At 37.9% G+C, this 18,703-nt stretch overlaps 1 protein-coding gene across 4 annotated transcripts in view; it reads right to left on the bottom strand.

Moving 5' to 3' along the window:
• Positions 1–18,703, bottom strand: part of TTC8 (tetratricopeptide repeat domain 8) — a 57,816-nt gene that overhangs the window by 22,525 nt on the left and 16,588 nt on the right. For 2 of the 4 annotated variants that reach the window (XM_082734258.1, XM_082734259.1), the window contains 6 exons: positions 15,917–16,037; positions 14,772–14,835; positions 14,269–14,428; positions 13,961–14,050; positions 10,446–10,490; positions 2,331–2,416 (listed from right to left, as the gene is read on the bottom strand). In XM_082734258.1, coding sequence (XP_082590384.1) covers positions 2,331–2,416; positions 10,446–10,490; positions 13,961–14,050; positions 14,269–14,428; positions 14,772–14,835; positions 15,917–16,037 — 566 coding nt within the window. The remainder of the gene's footprint in view (positions 1–2,330; positions 2,417–10,445; positions 10,491–13,960; positions 14,051–14,268; positions 14,429–14,771; positions 14,836–15,916; positions 16,038–18,703) is intronic. The other 2 variants (XM_082734260.1, XM_082734261.1) reach the window with 1 other exon arrangement.

Raw genomic sequence — 18,703 nt, 5'->3', positions numbered from 1 at the left:
AAATAAGAATGGAACAAAACATGTTCACAAATAAACGGAATTGTATTATGGCCAATAAGAGGGAAAAAAAAAAAAAAGGTACGTGAGAGCACAGAGGAGGAGTGAGCCAAGATAGTTTCAGGGAGGAAGCGACAGGCAAGATTTTGAAAGCTTGACAGGGTGGGGAGGGGTGGGGTGGGGGGACACCTTAGATGGAAGCGAAATACCAGCACAGGCACACAGCAGAGTGCACAGCATGGAAGAGGAATGAGTTGTTTGGTTTAACTGGAGAGGAGGACACAATAAGTAACGGGAGAAGGGAGTGAGGGAGCAAGCATGGACTGGGACCAGATCAGACATGCTACACTTAAAATGCAGACTCCATCCTAGAGGTCATGGAGATTAGCCAAAGAATCCAACAAGAGCTGCTTTTTCCACAAGTTACGCTGGTGGTGGTATATAAGAAGGATTGGGGGAGCAAGAAAATGGGGGCAGAAAACCAAGGTAAGAAGCTAATGGAACAATTCAAACAAACTAAGTCAGAATTTAGGCACTGGAGTGCGAATCTGGTGGTAGGGTAGCTACTGTAGACCATCCGGCAGAATTTACCAGTCAGGAACAAAGAGAAACAAGTCAACTAGGGCTCCATCCTCTGGTAATCCATCCTTGACCTCTCCAGCCCAAGTTAGGAGCTCTTTCTCTATGCTTCCTGTGCTTGCTTCTGTGACAGTGGAGGCCAGGCTTATCACTGTTGACTGTCCTCTCTCCCCTACTGGACTGTAAATCCTTTTAAGGAAGGGCTATCTAATAAATATTTGTAACCCCTGTGCCTGGCTTGTTAAATATCTTGGTGAATCAGGAGTGCTGAGCACATACTAAAGATGAGAGGCTATTAAGGGACAGAGAACTGGGATTAATATGGCAAGGTAAACGCATTTAAATGCCATCTTGTACAGATGGCAGAAGGAACCCAAATTGTGCTTTTCTTTAATTATTAAAGATTTCTGAAGGTTTTATTTAGAAGCTCAAGATTTTAAGCTTGCTTTCAGAAATTACATTCATAAAAGTTTAATGGTATAATGCTATAAAATTACCTTTTAGTAGAAAATACTTCCTCAGTCTAGCAGCAGAAAAAACACTTAAGTTCTATGTAAATTATCTAAGTGGAAAGTAGTCTTAATTTCAACCAAAAAAGAATAAGCATCCTTTTTATTCCATTTATATAGTTCCTTTTCCTCACAGTGTTTGGTAAGTAAAGTTCCTAAGTACTAAAGGATGCTCATAGTAACTGGTCTACCTTGTTTTGAATATCAAACAATGTATTAAAAAAAAATTATATTTGTAAAATACAGTAATTGCCCATTTGTCTCTATTTTTCAAATGTTCCAATACCAGGCAACAAGTTTTAGTTCTCATTTACTAGTTGCTGTATAATATTATAAAATTAATTACAATTTTTCTGACCTTTCAATTAATTTGCTTAAAAATGTGTGTAGGGGCACCTGGGTGGCTCAGTCAGTTAGGCGTCTGACTCTTGATTTCAGATCAGGTCATGATCTCAGCATCATGCTATCGAGCCCTGTGTGGGGCTCCATGCTCAGTGGGAAGTCTGCTTGAAGAGTCTCACCCTCTGACCCACCCCCACTTGTGTGCACACTCTCCCCCTCCCCCAAAAAAGTGTGTTTAAACATTAAGTGAATTAATGTAAGAATATTCAGATCCTAAACACTGGAATTATACAAGTAATAAGAACTGGAGTCAGAAAGCGGAGCTCAAATTCTTGTTCTGCAAGAATTACGGACTGTGTGAATTTGGACAAGTCACTTTATCTTTCTGAGGCTCAATTTTTCTCATCTGGACAAAGAGCTAATGATAATAGCAATAATCTCCAGGTGCTGTGAGATTTAAGTGAGATAATATTACATGCGGACAAGCAAGCTCTCAACTGTGAAGCACTTTACAGATGTGAGGCATCAAGGGACATAAAAAGATGTGCGAGCAAGAGAAGAGGAATGGGAATCACCAGACAGTTCTAACAGGTCCGTTACTAACTAGTCTTTCACTAAGGAGTTCCTGATGCAAATCACAGGCTTTCTCTGGCCTCAGCTACTTCACCTGAAAAGGGGTGTTGGATCTGATGGTCTCAGAGTTTCCTCTGCCCAGCATTACCATTTTATTATTCCAAAGGTATGAGTTCTTAGTGCTACCATGTTTAAATGTTTTCACACCTAAGTCAAAGACATAGTTCTCATTTCTTCCCAAGGAAATCAACCCACAAAAAAATAACATCAGAGTTGAGACTCTAAAATATGCCACCTGTCTAAGCCCTTCACAAATAATCAAAATTTTACCTGAAGTAACATTTTCCAATCTGCACTTTCCACCACCAGTCCTTGTACTGAGAGTGCTCTGTGGAAAGGGCAGCCAAGTCCAAAGCCTTTGAAAACAATTCATTTTGGATTAGGATTTTCTTTTTGAACAATGAACAGAAACAATAAATAATGAAATAAACCATATAATTAGCATCCATCAAAACATGCATTAGAAATCAGACAGAAACTCAAGTTGCTCATGTTTCCAGATGGCTCCACCAATTTTCCCTAAATAATCAGTTCCAGACTGGAGGGCTGGCAGCAGATGAATAGTAAAAACTGATCAAAGAAAAGCAGATGTACAATATATTAGAATACAGTTTTAATATACAGAGCACAAAATGGCTATTAAAAAAATCCCCTAAGTTGCATGCTCTCCCCACCCTTTATCTACCATCCAGTGGGTCAAAGCGCCTCTAAACTCAGTGGCAGCCAAGCCTTTGGTGTGCCAGCTAGGTCCAACTGCAGTCCCCACTTGAAGACAGATGTAGAGAAATAGGGAAAGAGCAAGTAAGCAGAGAGGAGGAGGTCTGGAAAACAGCATCATGAAGCGCCAAAGGATCAAGGGCACTTGGATATCCGTCATCTTCCATGACCACCGTTCTATCATTCTGACCCCAGCTCACATCCAGTGATGCTGCAGACTGAAACAGATCTTCTGAGCTGCTTTCTTATTTTACATGTGTTTATCCCTTTCTCTCTCATGTCTTCTAGTTTGTTCCTTCTGGTGTTTATTCAAGATCAGACATGAGATGACTAAAAGGGACTTAGGATTTTATACAAAAGAAGCGGAAACCTTTTGGACAACAAGGAAAGCCAGTCCATCTTTACACAAATTTAAAGCTCAGATGAAGATCTGGTGAATTAAAACTCAGGTTATTAGTTAAAAGAGAATTCTCATGTTTTATTATATTTATGATTCGTTCTCTCAAGGTTGGAAAGCTCTTATTCTTTAGCCAGTGTTAGTATTACCGTGCTAGGCAACAGTTAAAGTAACTCTCAGACTTCAGTTCTATTAGCTCAGAATATATCCCATATTACTGTCCATGTCTTAATATGAACTCTTTCCTGAAATGCAAGCCAGATGAGTTCCTACCGCAGAATTAATAACTTTTCTTTGTGTTTCCCTATCTTTTCTTGCTCCAGGGGAGACTTCTAAATATGCAAGCTTTTTATAAAGGGATGATGTCACCACATTGAGGTTCTAATGAACCTGAAAAAATCAACACCTCTATTGGAAAGCTATGGGAATTTAAAACAAGCCACATACTACTTTCATATGCTTATTTTCCTTTTTCCCCAAGCCAGAAATAAAAGTGGAAGCCAAAAAATGCAGGGGGGAAGTGTAACTTTCATTAGCATTATCTCTGAAAATGCTCAAAAACCGTATTTTTGATCAGCTCAATTGAGGACTCCATTGTAAATATCTGAACATATTAATTTTAACTTAATCTTTATAAAGAACTCTTCCAGCAGATAGATCATATTCACTCTCATGTTTAATATAACAGACCTTCTAGTTTTTCAGAAAAATATGTCACTCTAAAATTGTCACATATTTCAATTTCCCAAGGTTAGGTTTAGCACTTACTACAGGCTGCTGAGTTTGCTGATGGTTCTAAAACAAGTCTTCCTATATAAGATGTCTCATGTTTGTACTGAACTGATTAACATGAATTGTTGGTATAGAATAAAAATTGTAAAAAAAATACATTTTAGTGATCATTCATCATATGAACACTAAGGGTTCACTAGACAAAACTATTTGTGAACATTTCAAATGGGCCTTAAGCTCCCTAAGGAAAGGTACTTCCTCATACACATCTCTGTTGTTCTGATATGTTTCTATGCTATTTTTTTTCTATTTTTTTTTTATTAACATATAATGTATTATTTGCCCCAGGGGTATAGGTCTGTGAATCATCAGGCACTCACTTCATAGCACTCACCCTATCATTAAAAGGCACTCGGGAATGATGTATTGATTGAATTAATTCTGTTCCTTATTTCTGACTTTTATTGAAAATAACTTAAGAGCCAAACAAACTGTCATAGTAATAAGATTCATAATGAAAAGCTATTAACATTTTAAAATGTTAAAGCAATGACAGATCTATATTTATCTTTCCCAATTTTTAAAAACAAATGACTACATAATATTTAAGAATCTTTGAATAATTTAATCAATCTGATATTTAGATATTAATGAAGGTCTAGAATGTCCTTAAAAGGACATGTTTATAAAAGTCCATCAGGAGAGGGACCTTGGCAGATCATGATATTTGTGAATATGCCCAACCGAGGGTCCCAGTGTATTTCTGAGTTAACAGTGCTCCAACCACTAATATTTTTTAAAAAAACCAGCCATCCTTTAGCTATTGTTTGAGTTGCAACAACTTTAGGATGATGAAATTAAAGAGCATATGGAAATAAAAGATTCCAGAATCAGCCCACGTGCCACTTTAATTTTGCCAGTAGTGCCACTATCACCCCAAAAGGCACAAGTGAGGAGGGAAGGGGGTTAGTAAGGACTCAAAGGCAGAAACAGAGTTTTCCATAAATCAACTTTACTTATCGCCTATCACTTCATAGCATTCCCTATAGTTACGTACACTATCCTCCAGATTTGTCTATAGACAAATACAGAATCAACCCACATGGCACTTAGTTTTGTCAGTATTGCCCACACAAACGGAAGAAGCATTAAGAATGGAAAGGCGGGAGGATAGTTTTCCACGGAAGATCAATTTTATTCTTTTTTAACATTTAAGTACAACTTCACAGTATCCTCTTTGTCTATAATATTCTCTGTATCTGTGTGAAATAGTTTACTGAAAAAGAAATTTGGAGACCACCCAAAGTAACTAATATAAAAGTACCTCTGATTTCTTTTTTTTTTTTTTTTAAGATTTTATTTATTTATTTGACAGGCAGAGATTACAAGTAGGCAGAGAGGCAGGCAGAGAGAGAGGAGGAAGCAGGCTCTCCACCGAGCAGAGAGCACGATGCGGGGCTCGATCCCAGGACCCTGGGATCATGACCTGAGCCGAAGGCAGAGGCCTTAACCCACTGAGCCACCCAGGCGCCCCAGTACCTCTGATTTCTTAAGGGTATTAAAAACCCAATTTCTCTCTTCTCTTTCCAGCTATAGTTGTAAAACATAGTTTGGGGAAAAAAAGGTATAAAAATGCACAAATGCATGCTTTCTGCTCATTTCCTAAATCCTTCCCCCATTGAGAAAATAACATTTGTGGTAAAAATCTAAAATGACATCTTAATGGAACGAGCTGATCCATAACAGAACTCTAATGTGATGAGCCCATAACAGAGTAAAAAAACAGATACAGGGCGTCTGTCCTACTCGATACTGCTCACATGCATCATAGCACCAGTACGCAGGCACTCAGTAGTTCCATATTTGAAGAATAACCCAATCAAGCAATAAGCCAATTGATATATTAATGAATAAAAGAAAAAGAGGAATGAACAATTTGTGCTTTTTACTAAGTAAAAACAAAAATTGCTTAGTTTCATGTTCCGTAAAATATGTGTATTGAGAGCAAGCAGATGAAAATAACAAGCAGCATGCAATTACAAGCATTTTAATTTATTACTGCCCCTAATTTGTAGCTAAACTTACAAATGAAATGTCATTATAATATTATTAAAAATTTTGGAAAAAAACTGGATAAAATTCTAGTCAAATTAGATAATTTCCATTAGTGCCATGAGGTATAGATTTTTATTTACTATTGTAATGTAAGCTATTGGCACCATGAAGGCATTAATAAATATTTGTAGAATTAATACAATATCAACCCTGTAATGCTTTTATTTCCAATTTTTGGTAATACCTTCTAGTATATGTTATAAATATATATGTTTAGAGTGATAATTCTTTTTAATGTATGTGTTAAAGTACATAGTTGTTGGCTTAACATTATAAACACTTTCCTGTTTCTGCCCAATTTTTATGATTATAACTTTTAAGGGCTGCATAAAGACCCAGCATGGAGTATGTTATAATTTACTAAGCTCATCTTCTATCATTGAACATAGAGTTTATCGTAGTCGTCTTTGCTACTACGACCAATGTGACAATGAACATCTTTCTAACTACAGCACTTCTTTGTGAAATTTCTTGAGAAGGGAAATTACAGAAACAAATTAAGTATGTTTACAGCTATCTGTTTCATATTATCATATTCTTTTCCAAAATATACCATTTAAAATATTATCTATAAAATATCAGTATAAAAATTACTCTTCTCTCTCCCAGCATTTTTCCCAACTTTCATAAACATAAAATTGTAAGTCCAAATTCCTTTAACTTACATTTTTGTGTTAGAAAGTACATCTCTAATGTGCTTGTTTACTGGTATTTTCTCTAATGTAAATTTTCTGTTACTGGATCATTTCCATTTCCATAAAACATTTCCTAACAAAGTCAGATGAGCTTTTTCCTATTTACAAACACTAACATTTTAAAATCATGCTCATATACATATTTCACCCCTCTGCTGTCCTTCTATATTTCATTTTGTTTTGTTTCTGCTCACTATGCAGAGATATAAATGAATCAGTTAAGTCTTTATCCTTTGTGATTGCTTCATAAATCCAACCAAATCTGTGAACTATTCTATTGCTTACTGGTTTAATTTTTTTTTAAGATTATATTTATTTATTTGACAGAGATCACAAGTAGGCAGAGAGGCAGGCAGAGAGAGAGAGGAGGAAGCAGGTTCCTCGCGGAGCAGACAGCCCGATGCAGGGCTTGATGCGGGGTTCAATGTGGGGCTCAATCCCAGGACCCTGGGACCATGGCCTGAGCCGAAAGCAGAGGCTTTCACCCACTGAGCCACCCCAGGCGCCCCTTTTTTTAATTTTTAAAAAAATTCTTCAGTTATCAAATGTCTACAAGGAAGTCTTTAAACAAATTTTCTCAGCAGTGTTGTTTACTGAAGTATAAGGCTCTGTTTCAAAAAGAGTGAAAAAAAATTGCACTCAATGTTGCCTGTTTTTGGAGTATTAAAGAGTCTTTCACTGTTCCTAAGAATAAAAATAAAAAATTTGTAGGTGGAAACTTTAGCTCTCAAACAGAATTTTGTAATACTCCCTTACTATTGAGATCTGACAATAATTTTTGCTGTGCCTTTTCTCTTAATTTGTGGACTTTCTCCCTTGAGTCAGAAGACACACTCCCTCCTATTTGTCTGTTATACGGAGCTCTGGCCTTCAAGTTCTGTTCATGCTCCCAGGTCTATTTTCCTACATTGGGAGGTCTAGCATTCCAGCTTTCTATTAATCAATGCCTTTCAAACCATATTCTTCAGCAGTAGTTCCCAACCCTGGCTGAAAATTCGCATTGCCTGTGGAGCTTTTATTAACAACAAATTTGCCAGACATACCCATGGGGATTCTGATTCAGAGGGTCTAGCACGGTTCCAGAAATCCATTATGTTAAAATCACCAGGTGGTGCAGAAACAGTAGGATTTAGGAAATACTTAAGAGCCCTAGGCTTTGAGGGGCTGGAGCTCACGCGGTGGAGCTCACGCGGTGGAGTGAGGAGGCGGCCGGGTGGGTGTGTTCGTGGTCGGCTGCTTCTGCTTGAATTCAAGCAGCCCTGCTTATGTCTGTTTTACACAGCAAGATCTGGAGGAGATTTCATTTGAATAGAAAGATTGTGCTGCTTCAAGAAAAAATTTGAAAGTCACTGCTCTATTGGTTTAAGGTTTTCAAATTTTAAGATGTTCAGATTTTTTTTTTAATCAATGAATATGAAGAATCGTGAAAACATTCTAAAATACTCAGATAAAAAGTAAAGGTCAAAGTCTGTTAGACTCTACAGAGTCCTTAGAATCTTTAGAATATAGAATATAAGTTCAGTTAGTGCAGAGAATAAACCCTATTTTATTTCAATGTGGTTGCTATTCCTCAACACCATCATATCAATGCCAAGATATAGAATGACAGCCTCAAGATGAATCTATCGATAAAGACACCATCACCATGATCTACAAACAGTGTACAATCAGTCTACATTCTGAACCCATCGTCTGCAACTATTTCTTGAACAATCCAAGCGTGCTTCCACTCAAGGCCTTTGCAGTTAAAGTTCTCTCTGACTTACAGCAGGACTATAGGGTCTGTGCCCCTCCATTACATCTCTGTTTAAGTGTCTTTGCAGAGTAGATATCACTGACCACCTACCACCCTCCACCCCCAAAACAGTATCTTCCCCCCGCAGCACTGTCCAGTCCCCTCCCTACTTCCGGGCTCTGCTGCTCTCACCGTACTTATCATCCCAGGACATGTGAGGTGTTTCTAAATTTGCTAGTTCTCTCTATTCCTTGTGCAACCAGGATATAATCAACACAAGAGCAGAGATTTTGTCTGCCTGCTTCACTCTATTTCACTCTGTGATCTTAGGGCTTAGAACAGTGGCTGGCACCTTGTCGTGGCCCAGACAGTTTTAGATGAAAGCATATATGTCTCTTGCATCACTGAATTAATCCTCAAAAAGTCCAAGACATAAATTTCTGCTATGTAGAGACTGACTCCCTTATTCGGATGTTTCTTTATAAGGGCAGTTTAACTACATGACATTACATGTCTCACTGGAAGCCTCTGCCCAGCTTTGTATTAAGTGAAAGTGGCATGTACCGACTTACTCACAGGAAATGTGCATGACATCTGCTCCAGACTTGGTTTCTCTTCTTCCCTACATGGCCACACGCACTAGCACCTCACAACAGACACGACGCTGTGCGTGTGGTGTGCAGGCTCCCGCCAACAGTTAGTACCAGTGCTATCTCCATTTGGACAGCTTGTCACAATCTCAAACTCAAAATGCCTTCAAGTGAATTACGCAGCTTCCGTAGAAATTGACTTCCTTCCCTAATTATCCCATTTCTGTTACGAAAACAATCCTTCTTCTCATAACATTTTTAGGAGGCAGACTTGATGTGTGTCTTTCCTCTGTCCTCCACATCGAATTTATCATCATGTTCTGTCACTTCTTCCTTTAAAATGTCTCTCTAATGCTCTCATTTCTTAGTAGATGGCCTATTTATTTCTCACTCTATACCCTGTTCATGTTTTTACTCTTTCTTCATATTTATTTTCCTTCCTTCTCCCAAAAAATCTGACTGATTTTTTTGGCTCTTTATTGATAACACCCCTCTGATTTTTTTTTTTTTCCCTTTGCTACCTGGTGACAATTTCACAGCTTGGCAATTACCTCTTTAATTGTTTCATTATGCCAATTTTCTTTTCTCAGCTAGATTGCACAGCTTATAGAGTCAAGAAAACAAATATTTTTATTAGTTTTCCTAGTACATAGCAGAGTGGTTGACACACAGAAAACACAACTGAGGAAAACATTTTTATTTTCCTGAATATTTAACATATGGTTATAAAGCTTTTTCCCTAAACTAAAAATAAAATGAGGGAAAACACTATCATTAGACACTGCAGAATTAACTATGTTTAATTTGACAAAATTTGTGAGGTAAGTGGTCATTTGCATATTAGCATGTAAGAGTGAAATAAATAAAGTCATAATTATATAACAAAATTCTGCTAAGAAGCTACCAAGGTAATTGAATATTACTGAAGCTCGACGATGGGTGATACTCGCTCATTATATTATTTTCTCTACTTGTGTGTGTTTGAATTTTTCTATCATATAATGTTGTGGGGGGAAGGGGTGCATTACAAAGAAATAAGAAACACTCACATGACCTATAATAATACCCTATATGGACTACAGGAAAAAAATGAAATCAACAGTGCTAACTATTAGCATGAAAAAGATACTGTAGCATAAACACACTATGCAATATTCTCAGTTATCTGTATCTTACTCTTCAGTGGATATCTACATACTCTCTTGGACCAGGCACAGTTCTTACCAATTCTATATTTATAATAAATTTTCCTGTTGTAACTGACAGTGGATTTGAAAGTATCAGTAATGCTCCAATTTTTAATAATTCCATCTGTTTATAAGGTAAAAAATAGAACCTTTCATAATCAAAATCCCCAATGTCAGAAAAAATTATAAGAGAAAATCGCATGAATTCAAAACTTACGGTCTTAACATCATTTTCATGATGAAAGATATACTCGAACAAAGCCTGTGAAGAAAAAAAATGCCAAAAATACATTAGATTTTATTTTAACAAAAGCACTGTATTGTTATATCAAGACTGAAAGACCATTTTAACAGCAGCTGGGTTGAACCAAAATAACAATAACAAAAAATAAAATAAAATAAAAGTACCTTTACAAGTCAAGGGTCTATCCATTATTACAATCACCATTTTAAAATATAGCGATTTATACCTGATTCCTATTTTTATAGAATACGAACTGGAAAACTCAAATAACTAAACAGTGTTTTTTGTATTACACATACTATTTTACTAGAAAGAGACAAACAAAAAGACCAACTTTGGAAATGCCCAAAACAGATTCAGCCCATTCTATTACACACTCTACATCTGTAGCATAGTGATTATGATATTGATAATGACACTTTAGACATGGGGGAGATCTGGAAGTTCCTTTTGAAACAAAGTAGAGCTTGAGTGTAAAATGGGCTGTGTAGATGATGACTGTAAGACCCATTACTGTGCTACTTCCCTCAGCTCATCTGGATAAGTAAGCATTTACTGAATTACCCCTTGATGGTATCACATTTGTCCATAAAGCCATTACTGTACACTTGCAAAGAGGCTAGTGTATCAAGGTTATTACCAAAGAAAACTTAAGAGGCAACCAAAGAAACAGGCCCTTCTTTTAAAAACGATACCTAACCCTCCATTTATTCTGTTATAAAAAAGAAAAGTTAAAAGTGTGGTTGGTGCTACCATTGCTGTGAAACGAAGCTCATTAGAAATGAGTTCCAATGAGGAAACGTGGGTTGGAAACCAAAGATAGGAAAACTGGGCATTCTTTCTTTTTTTCTTTTTCTTTTTTTTTTTTTTTAAGATTTTATTTATTTATTCATGAGAGACAGAAAGAGAGAGAAAGGAGAGGCAGAGGGAGAAGGAGGCTCCCTGAGGAGCAGAGAGCCCAATGCGGGGCTCAATCCCAGGACCCTGGGATCATGACCTGAGCCGAAGGCAGATGCTTAATGGACTGAGCCACTCAGACACTCTTACTGGGCATTATTTCTATAACACACTAAAAAAGCACAAAATCTAGTTCACTTTAAGTCTATTAACATAGACCAGGTCTGTTCTGAAAGCATCTGAGTTTACCAGAGATGCCTTCACGGGACTGCACTCCCTGGACAGAAAACAGCAATGGGGGGCGCTATCGGTGGGGGAGGTGGGCAGGGGCCAGGTGGCATAGTCAGTTAAGTGACTGACTCTTGATTTCAGCTCTGGTCATGATCTCAGGATCATGGGATCAAGCCTCACATCAGGCTCCACACTGAGTGCAGAGTCTGCTTAAGTTTCCTTCTCTCACTCTGCCTCTGCATCACCATCCCCCCACCTCTGTCTCTCTCTTCTTCTCTCAAATAAATAAATCTTTGAAAAAGAAAACAGCAATGGTACCAACTAGCCAGACAGCCACCTCAAGTAAATGGCCTAAAAGGGCAGGGGAACTAGATATTCCGTATGAGTTCCTGTTAATACTCCATTCTCACAAAGGGAAATAAGTATAACTTTGCAATTCTGCTAAGTGTAGTTGACCAGATTGCTTTCAAATAAAAAATTAAGAAAAATGTCATCAGTGTTATTATAGGATAATTCCCTATCAAGTGACATTTCTTTGTCAGATTTTAATTGCAACTCTGTATGGCTAACAACCACTCTTATATTCCCCAGTGTTTGACATTTAGTAAATATGTTAAACACCATTAGAACTAAGATTCAGAATGAACTCAGTGCTAATGCACAGAATTCACAAAAATTACAGTTACAAACCTGGGCTAAGCTTAGGCCAGTTTCATCACCAGCTAAGTGCTCATGTCTCTGAACTAGTCCAAACAACTCCAAGTTTATCTTTAGATTGAAAAGGTCATGGACCTCTCGGGCTCTCTTTCTCACTCTTTCTTACCATGCATACACACTTTCACTCTTTCTCTTTAATTTAAAGGAGCATCTAATCTATTTTTTAAGATGTATTTATTTATTTATTTGAGAGAGGGAGAGAGTACGTGTGCACATGGGAGGGGGGCGGAGGGGAAGAGGGAGAAAATCTTCAAGCAGACTTCCTGCTGAGCACAGAGCCAGATACAGGGCTCCATGTCCCCGACCCTGAGATCATGGACCTGAATCTAAGGGAAGAGCTGGACGTTCAACTGACTGAGTAACCTAGGTGCCCCAAGCAACTACTCTTTGAATAGTCAGAATTATTAACATAATTCTCCATAAGGATCACTCAGGCCAGACAGTAACATTGTGATGCCTGCCTAATTACAAATTAGAAGTACATATTTTTTTATCTTCCTTTTGACAGTCCTAAAACTCTACAAGGATAGCAAATCATTTTTCTGAGAAGAGTTCAAGATGAAAAAGAAAACACACATAGACACGGATGACCTTCTAAGCTCCCTTCCACTAAGATGATTCTGCCTGTCTGCTTTCTTTGTTATAAACTGCTGTTCCTTTATCAACAATAGCCAAACTATGGAGAAAGCCCCAATGTTCAATGGTTGATGAATGGATAAAGAGGATGTGGTGTGTACACACACACACACACACACACACACACAAAGAAATATTACTCAGCCATCAAAAAAGAATGAAATCTTGCCATTTGCAATGATGTGGCTAGAGCTAGAGAGTGTTATGCTAAGTGAAACAAATCAAGTCAGAGAAAGACAAATACCATATGATCTCACTCATATGTGGAATTTTAAAAAAGACGAACATATGGGAAGGGGGAAAGAAAAAGCAAAGGAGAGAGGGAAACAAATCATAAAAGACCCTTAACAGTACAGAACAAACTGAGGGTTGATGGAGGGAGGTGGATGGGGGATGGGCTAGATGGGTGATGGGGATTAAGGAGAGCATTTGTTGGGATGAGCACTGGGTGTTTGTTGTATGTAAGTGATGAATCACAGAATTCTATTCCAGAAACCAATATTGCACTGTATGTTAACTAACTAGAATTTAAGTTTTTTTTTTTTTAAATTGCTGTTGTTTATCAGAGGAAAAAGAATTTCCTATAATGATGGTATATAGACTTTATTTCTGGTGGACTTTTCTTAACTCAAAAGACTAAGAGAAGTTTTACATCGTTCAGTAATTGAACATTTCCATTTCAATCAAGACACCGCCTTTCCTGGGCGCCTGGGTGGCTCAGTGGGTTAAGCTGCTGCCGTCGGCTCAGGTCATGATCTCAGGGTCCTGGGATCGAGTCCCGTGTCGGGCTTTCTGCTCAGCAGGGAGCCTGCTTCCCTGTCTCTCTCTCTCTGCCTGCCTCTCCATCTACTTGTAATTTCTCTCTGTCAAACTAATAAATAAAATCTTTAAAAAAAAAAAAAAGACACCACCTTTCCTTCACCGTTTTTTTTTCTATTTCCTACAATGTTGTTATGATAATATATCTAAACGTCACTTCATAACATACAATCATTTTAAGTACATACCTTTGCCAGTTTAGGTTTCTGGGCATATTTTGTTAAATTCAGTCTAGATAAGTTTATAAAAGGTCCATCAGGACTTGTAAGCATGGAAGCCTATGGGAGAAAATGACAGAACAAGATCTGAAACTTTCTCTTGAAACATAAATTGAGTTTAATGAGCATAAAAATTATAAAGGCAACAGAAGTAAAAAAAAGAATCAACTGTAAAAAACCTTCCATATAACCTTCCATTATAACAAGAGCAAAAAATGATATACCATAAAGTTCCTTTGGTAATAGAAAACTGTGGTAATAAAGCGGTCAGAATTTACCGTTCCCAGCCTGACAAATCTTCCAGATGAGCTGGTGATGGGGCGCGCGGTGTAGGCAGTTCTGGGAGTTCTGATGGCCTGCTCCATAGTGCCAGGCCTTCCGCTCTGTGTGCCAGGTCGAAGGAAGCCTGTAATGGGTCTTCCAGCTTGAGTGATTGGCCTGTGGAAAGTGTACGTTGTGAAAATACAAAGAAGGTCAATAAAGGAAGATTCTGGGACGCCTGGGTGGCTCAGTTGGTTAAGCAGCTGCCTTCGGCTCAGGTCATGATCCCAGTGTCCTGGGATCGAGTCCCACATCGGGCTCCTTGCTCAGCAGGGAGCCTGCTTCTCCCTCTTCCTCTGCCTGCCACTCTGTCTGCCTGTGCTTGCGCTCTGTATCTCTCTCTCTCTCTAACAAATAAATAAAAATCCTTAAAAAAAAATAAATAAATAAAAATAAAGGAAGATTCTCCTACAGTCTGGTCACTATTTAAGGATAGAGGGTATGAAAGAGAAGTGCATACCTGATAGCCGGACTAGGCCCTCCCGTCTGATTAGTTCCAGGGAGTTTCAAAGATGTGCCAGGGCCTATGAGATGAGATGGAAAATTCAATTAATATATGAGTTACTAATCTGTAAAAACTGTCAGCTAATGTAATTTTCAGGAATGCGCTGGTCTAGTGAAAAGGACATTAATAACAGGAAATGTATTTTAGGGGAAAAAATGGGTTTGAGACTGATATTTACTGAATATCTATCATGTTATTCTATGTTATCACATGTAATCCTCACACTAAGTCTGAAAGGCAAGTAATATTCACCCATTCAGCAAAGGCTTAGAGGCTTAGGCAAAGAGGTCATCCCGTTAGCAGAGTTGGGGTTCAAACTAAGGCTAGCAAGGCCCAAAGATACTCATAGTTTATTTCTGATACAAAATCAAGAATTTAGACATTTTAGCTCCAAAAGAGCAAAACGATGGGGGAAAAAAGTTCATTTTTAACATGAACCATATGTATTTTTTCCCTCAATTTTCATTTGAAGCTTTAAAAGTTATTATCTTTCAAACATATAAATGGCTGATAACTGTTTTAACTATCAAATTCCAGCAAGACCACCATGTGTCACAGCAATCACTCAATACCATTTGCACTAGCACATCCATAAGCTGGGGACCCGGCTTCTGTGACGACACCAAGAGGCATTCACAGGCCAGCGTATCACCCCATCACTTCACATCACGCATGAGAGCAAACCACCTTCAGTTATTACAGTGATTGTTTTTTTTAATAATCCTTTTAGAACACTTCTGCTGTTTGGGTGCTTCCAGTGTTTCCACTCTGAGATAAACAATCTTCTGATAGGTTAGATAAGCAGTTCAGCTAGAATGCCTTTTAAACATAAAATTTTTAAATGCATAGTATAGCTTTTATTGAAAAATGGTTTTATACATCAATCTCATATCTTAAGTTTAAGATAATATAATTGAATTGAGGAAGGAAAGTCTTTGTACTGTATGGCAAGATAGAAACCATTTACGTAATAGAATATTACGTAAATGGTCTCTCATGTTTTTCATGTATATAATGTCATATGTTTCTTTTATATACAAAGAGTATTATTCTTCCTCCTAATGGCATTTCATTTACTTAAGGGAAAAACCAATACTTACGTGGAACTTGAGCAATAGCATTTTCATCCAGCATCATTTCTGCAATTCCTTCCTGATTTACATCAATTTCATCTATGTATACCATTTCAGTTAGTGCTCGTGCCTTTAAAATCCAAGCTGCCTATAAGCGTGGATAAAATAAAGCATATATTAAGTAGTATTAGAAGTACTGCCTACAGAAGCTTTATTATTGTCTAAGTTTCCATTCGGTCTGTTTACCACTTAGTGCATTATATTAATTTAAATAGCTATGTCAAGAAACTAATAAAAGAAGGCAGGGTCATTACTAATCAAGAAAAATCCATTAGATCAATTATCTAGTAAATAAAAGTATTGTAATTACCTGGTAGTCTTCTAACGTGACTTTTTATAAGTAAAAGAAGATCTTAAGAGAAAATTTTACTAGAATAGTAATTTGAAAACAAATTAATAAAGCTATGACCACAGTGCTCTTTCTTCCTCCTTCAGGACCAGAGTCCATCATGAAGACCTTCTCGATGGTTTAGCTCTAAACCTACTTCCCTCTTGTCTTTCTCACAGAGCATTCTCTTTATACTCCTATTATATGTACTTACCATATTCGAGAAACTGTAATTATTGGGCATAGGTTAGCCCTCCCTTCCCCAGAACACAATCCTTTTTACCTTGTTCAGTTCTGAATTTTCCGTAACACCTACGGTTTTTGCACACATTGGTATTCCAAAAATGTTGACTTGAACTAAGATCAATTTCTCCCAATTCCCAATAACTAATCAACACAATCTTGGTTGCTTTGGGATCGAGCTAGTAGAAAACCTGCTAGAAAGTGGAGGTGGGGGAGATAGAAAAGGCAATTAAGGAATCTGGAAAATATCAGCTTTGTTCTACCTTGAGAAATAAGATGTCAAGGTCTACACAGTTAAATATCTTCTTAAACATTTAAAATGGCTTTATCAGAAATGTTACCTTTCTGCTTCACTAGAGAATAGAAGCAAAGAGCAATAAAGGTTGTCCAGTGGAGGAGCTGGGAAGAAGGCAACTCTTGAGCAGAAGCACAAATTGACTCTAATAGTACAGAGGAAGCAGCAGCATGGGAGCTTGGGGGATGGTGTGAGGGGGGCTCACACATCGGGCTGTGAAGCAGGCTGAAGGAAAGGCAAAGGGACTGAGAGAGAGAAACAGAGAGAGCTACAGAGGTCCAAAAAGTTCTCACAACAAGAACCCAAGATGCATTCATCTACTCATGCACTCAGTCCATATCTACTGAACACCTCCTAGTTACAGGGCATTGGGCTAGGTTCTGTAAAGGAAACACGAGAAGATTAAAACTTGGATCTTAATTTCCCTGAACACATCACCTATCTGAATTAAGTATCAAGGCAAAGCAGTGCATGATAGGTGACAGGTTTGTGGTATAGAAAATAGTTTTATAGGAATTAAAAAGCAGAGATCCTTTTGTGGGCTAAAATAATTGGAATGCATATAGCAGACAAAAATTTTTAAGGAAATAAGAAAATCTTTATGCTTTCACTTTAATGGGAATAAAGAAGGCTGCCTTCATTGCATACTTAGGTTCCTAAAACAAAATTATATTTGGTTAGATGATTGGCTTTTTAGGCTTATACTTTGCTGGGTAAGGTTTATTGGATTCTCATCAGATAACTTACAATAAAATGTCTCAACTGTGTGGATTTAACACAACTGAATGAGCAGAACATAGAATCAAAGAATTTGTAAAAAAAAAAAAAAAAATCAATTCCAATTGGAACTGCATCTAACTGTGGGAGCCACTAAAGTGTGGAAACAATTGGAGGTTTTCAATCCTCAAAGATCAAGGAAGGTTGGCAGATCTATACAAGTATGGTCAGGGAAGTCATCCCTCGCTTGTACTAATGATTTAATTTAACTTCAAAGATGGAAATAAGTAATCCTGATTTATCTTGAGTCCCCACGGCTCATACTACCGTGCAAGCGTCTGATGGCTTTCATTTCTCAAGAGGGCGTTGCTTGTTCAGCAGCCTGGTAGACAGGAAGGACTGCAGCATTTTCTTTGAAACAGTAAAGCAAGATGCGGGCTCTGCCGGTTCACTGCTGTATTACTAGGGAGCACCTGCTACCTACATGCTAGGTCCTGGGAACAGAGATGAGTAAAGCACAGCTCTCCCAGCTCACACAAATATCAGTGTTGTTGGAAAAACGCAATAATGAAAGTCTGGAGCATACTGTGGGAAGGCAGAGAGTGGCACCCAGCTGCCCGGAGGGTGGAGGAAGAGTAGGAGAAAAGAGTTTGCTAGTGGCCAAGACTGGAAAGCATGTGATAGGCAAAGCAACGGGACCAGGACAGGCTAGCTTGAAGGCTCATGACAAGTTTAACAAATCCAAATCAGTTGGTATATGGTTGAATCGGGTTCGGGCTGAGGCAGCAGTCAGAGAAAAAGGCAAAGGGGCTGATGACAGACCCTGGATGCCACAGTGAGGTATATGGACTTTCATCCTGATGAGGAGGAGCTCATGAAGCTTCAAAACTATGACTTGGAGTCCCAGTCAAATCGACCTTCTAAAAGCCATGTTCTAATTATTATAGTATCACTTATATTTGGGGCATTAATTATCCCCACACATATCTTTTTAACAATTTGCATGTACCTACTGATAGAGTCTACTCCATCATGCTTCCTCACATCTATCTACCTACTATTAAATATTAAGAAGGTGCAACTGTTTTTAATATTAGGCTAAGCAAAACAAAAGGAAGTAAATCCACTGTTCCCTCCCCACCAAATGAATAAATGCTTCACATCTTTTGGA

The sequence above is a fragment of the Mustela nivalis genome (assembly GCF_964662115.1).
Source record: "Mustela nivalis genome assembly, chromosome: 6".
In the NCBI taxonomy this organism is placed as follows: Eukaryota; Metazoa; Chordata; class Mammalia; order Carnivora; family Mustelidae; genus Mustela; species Mustela nivalis.
This window is presented reverse-complemented; position numbering and strand designations above follow the sequence as displayed.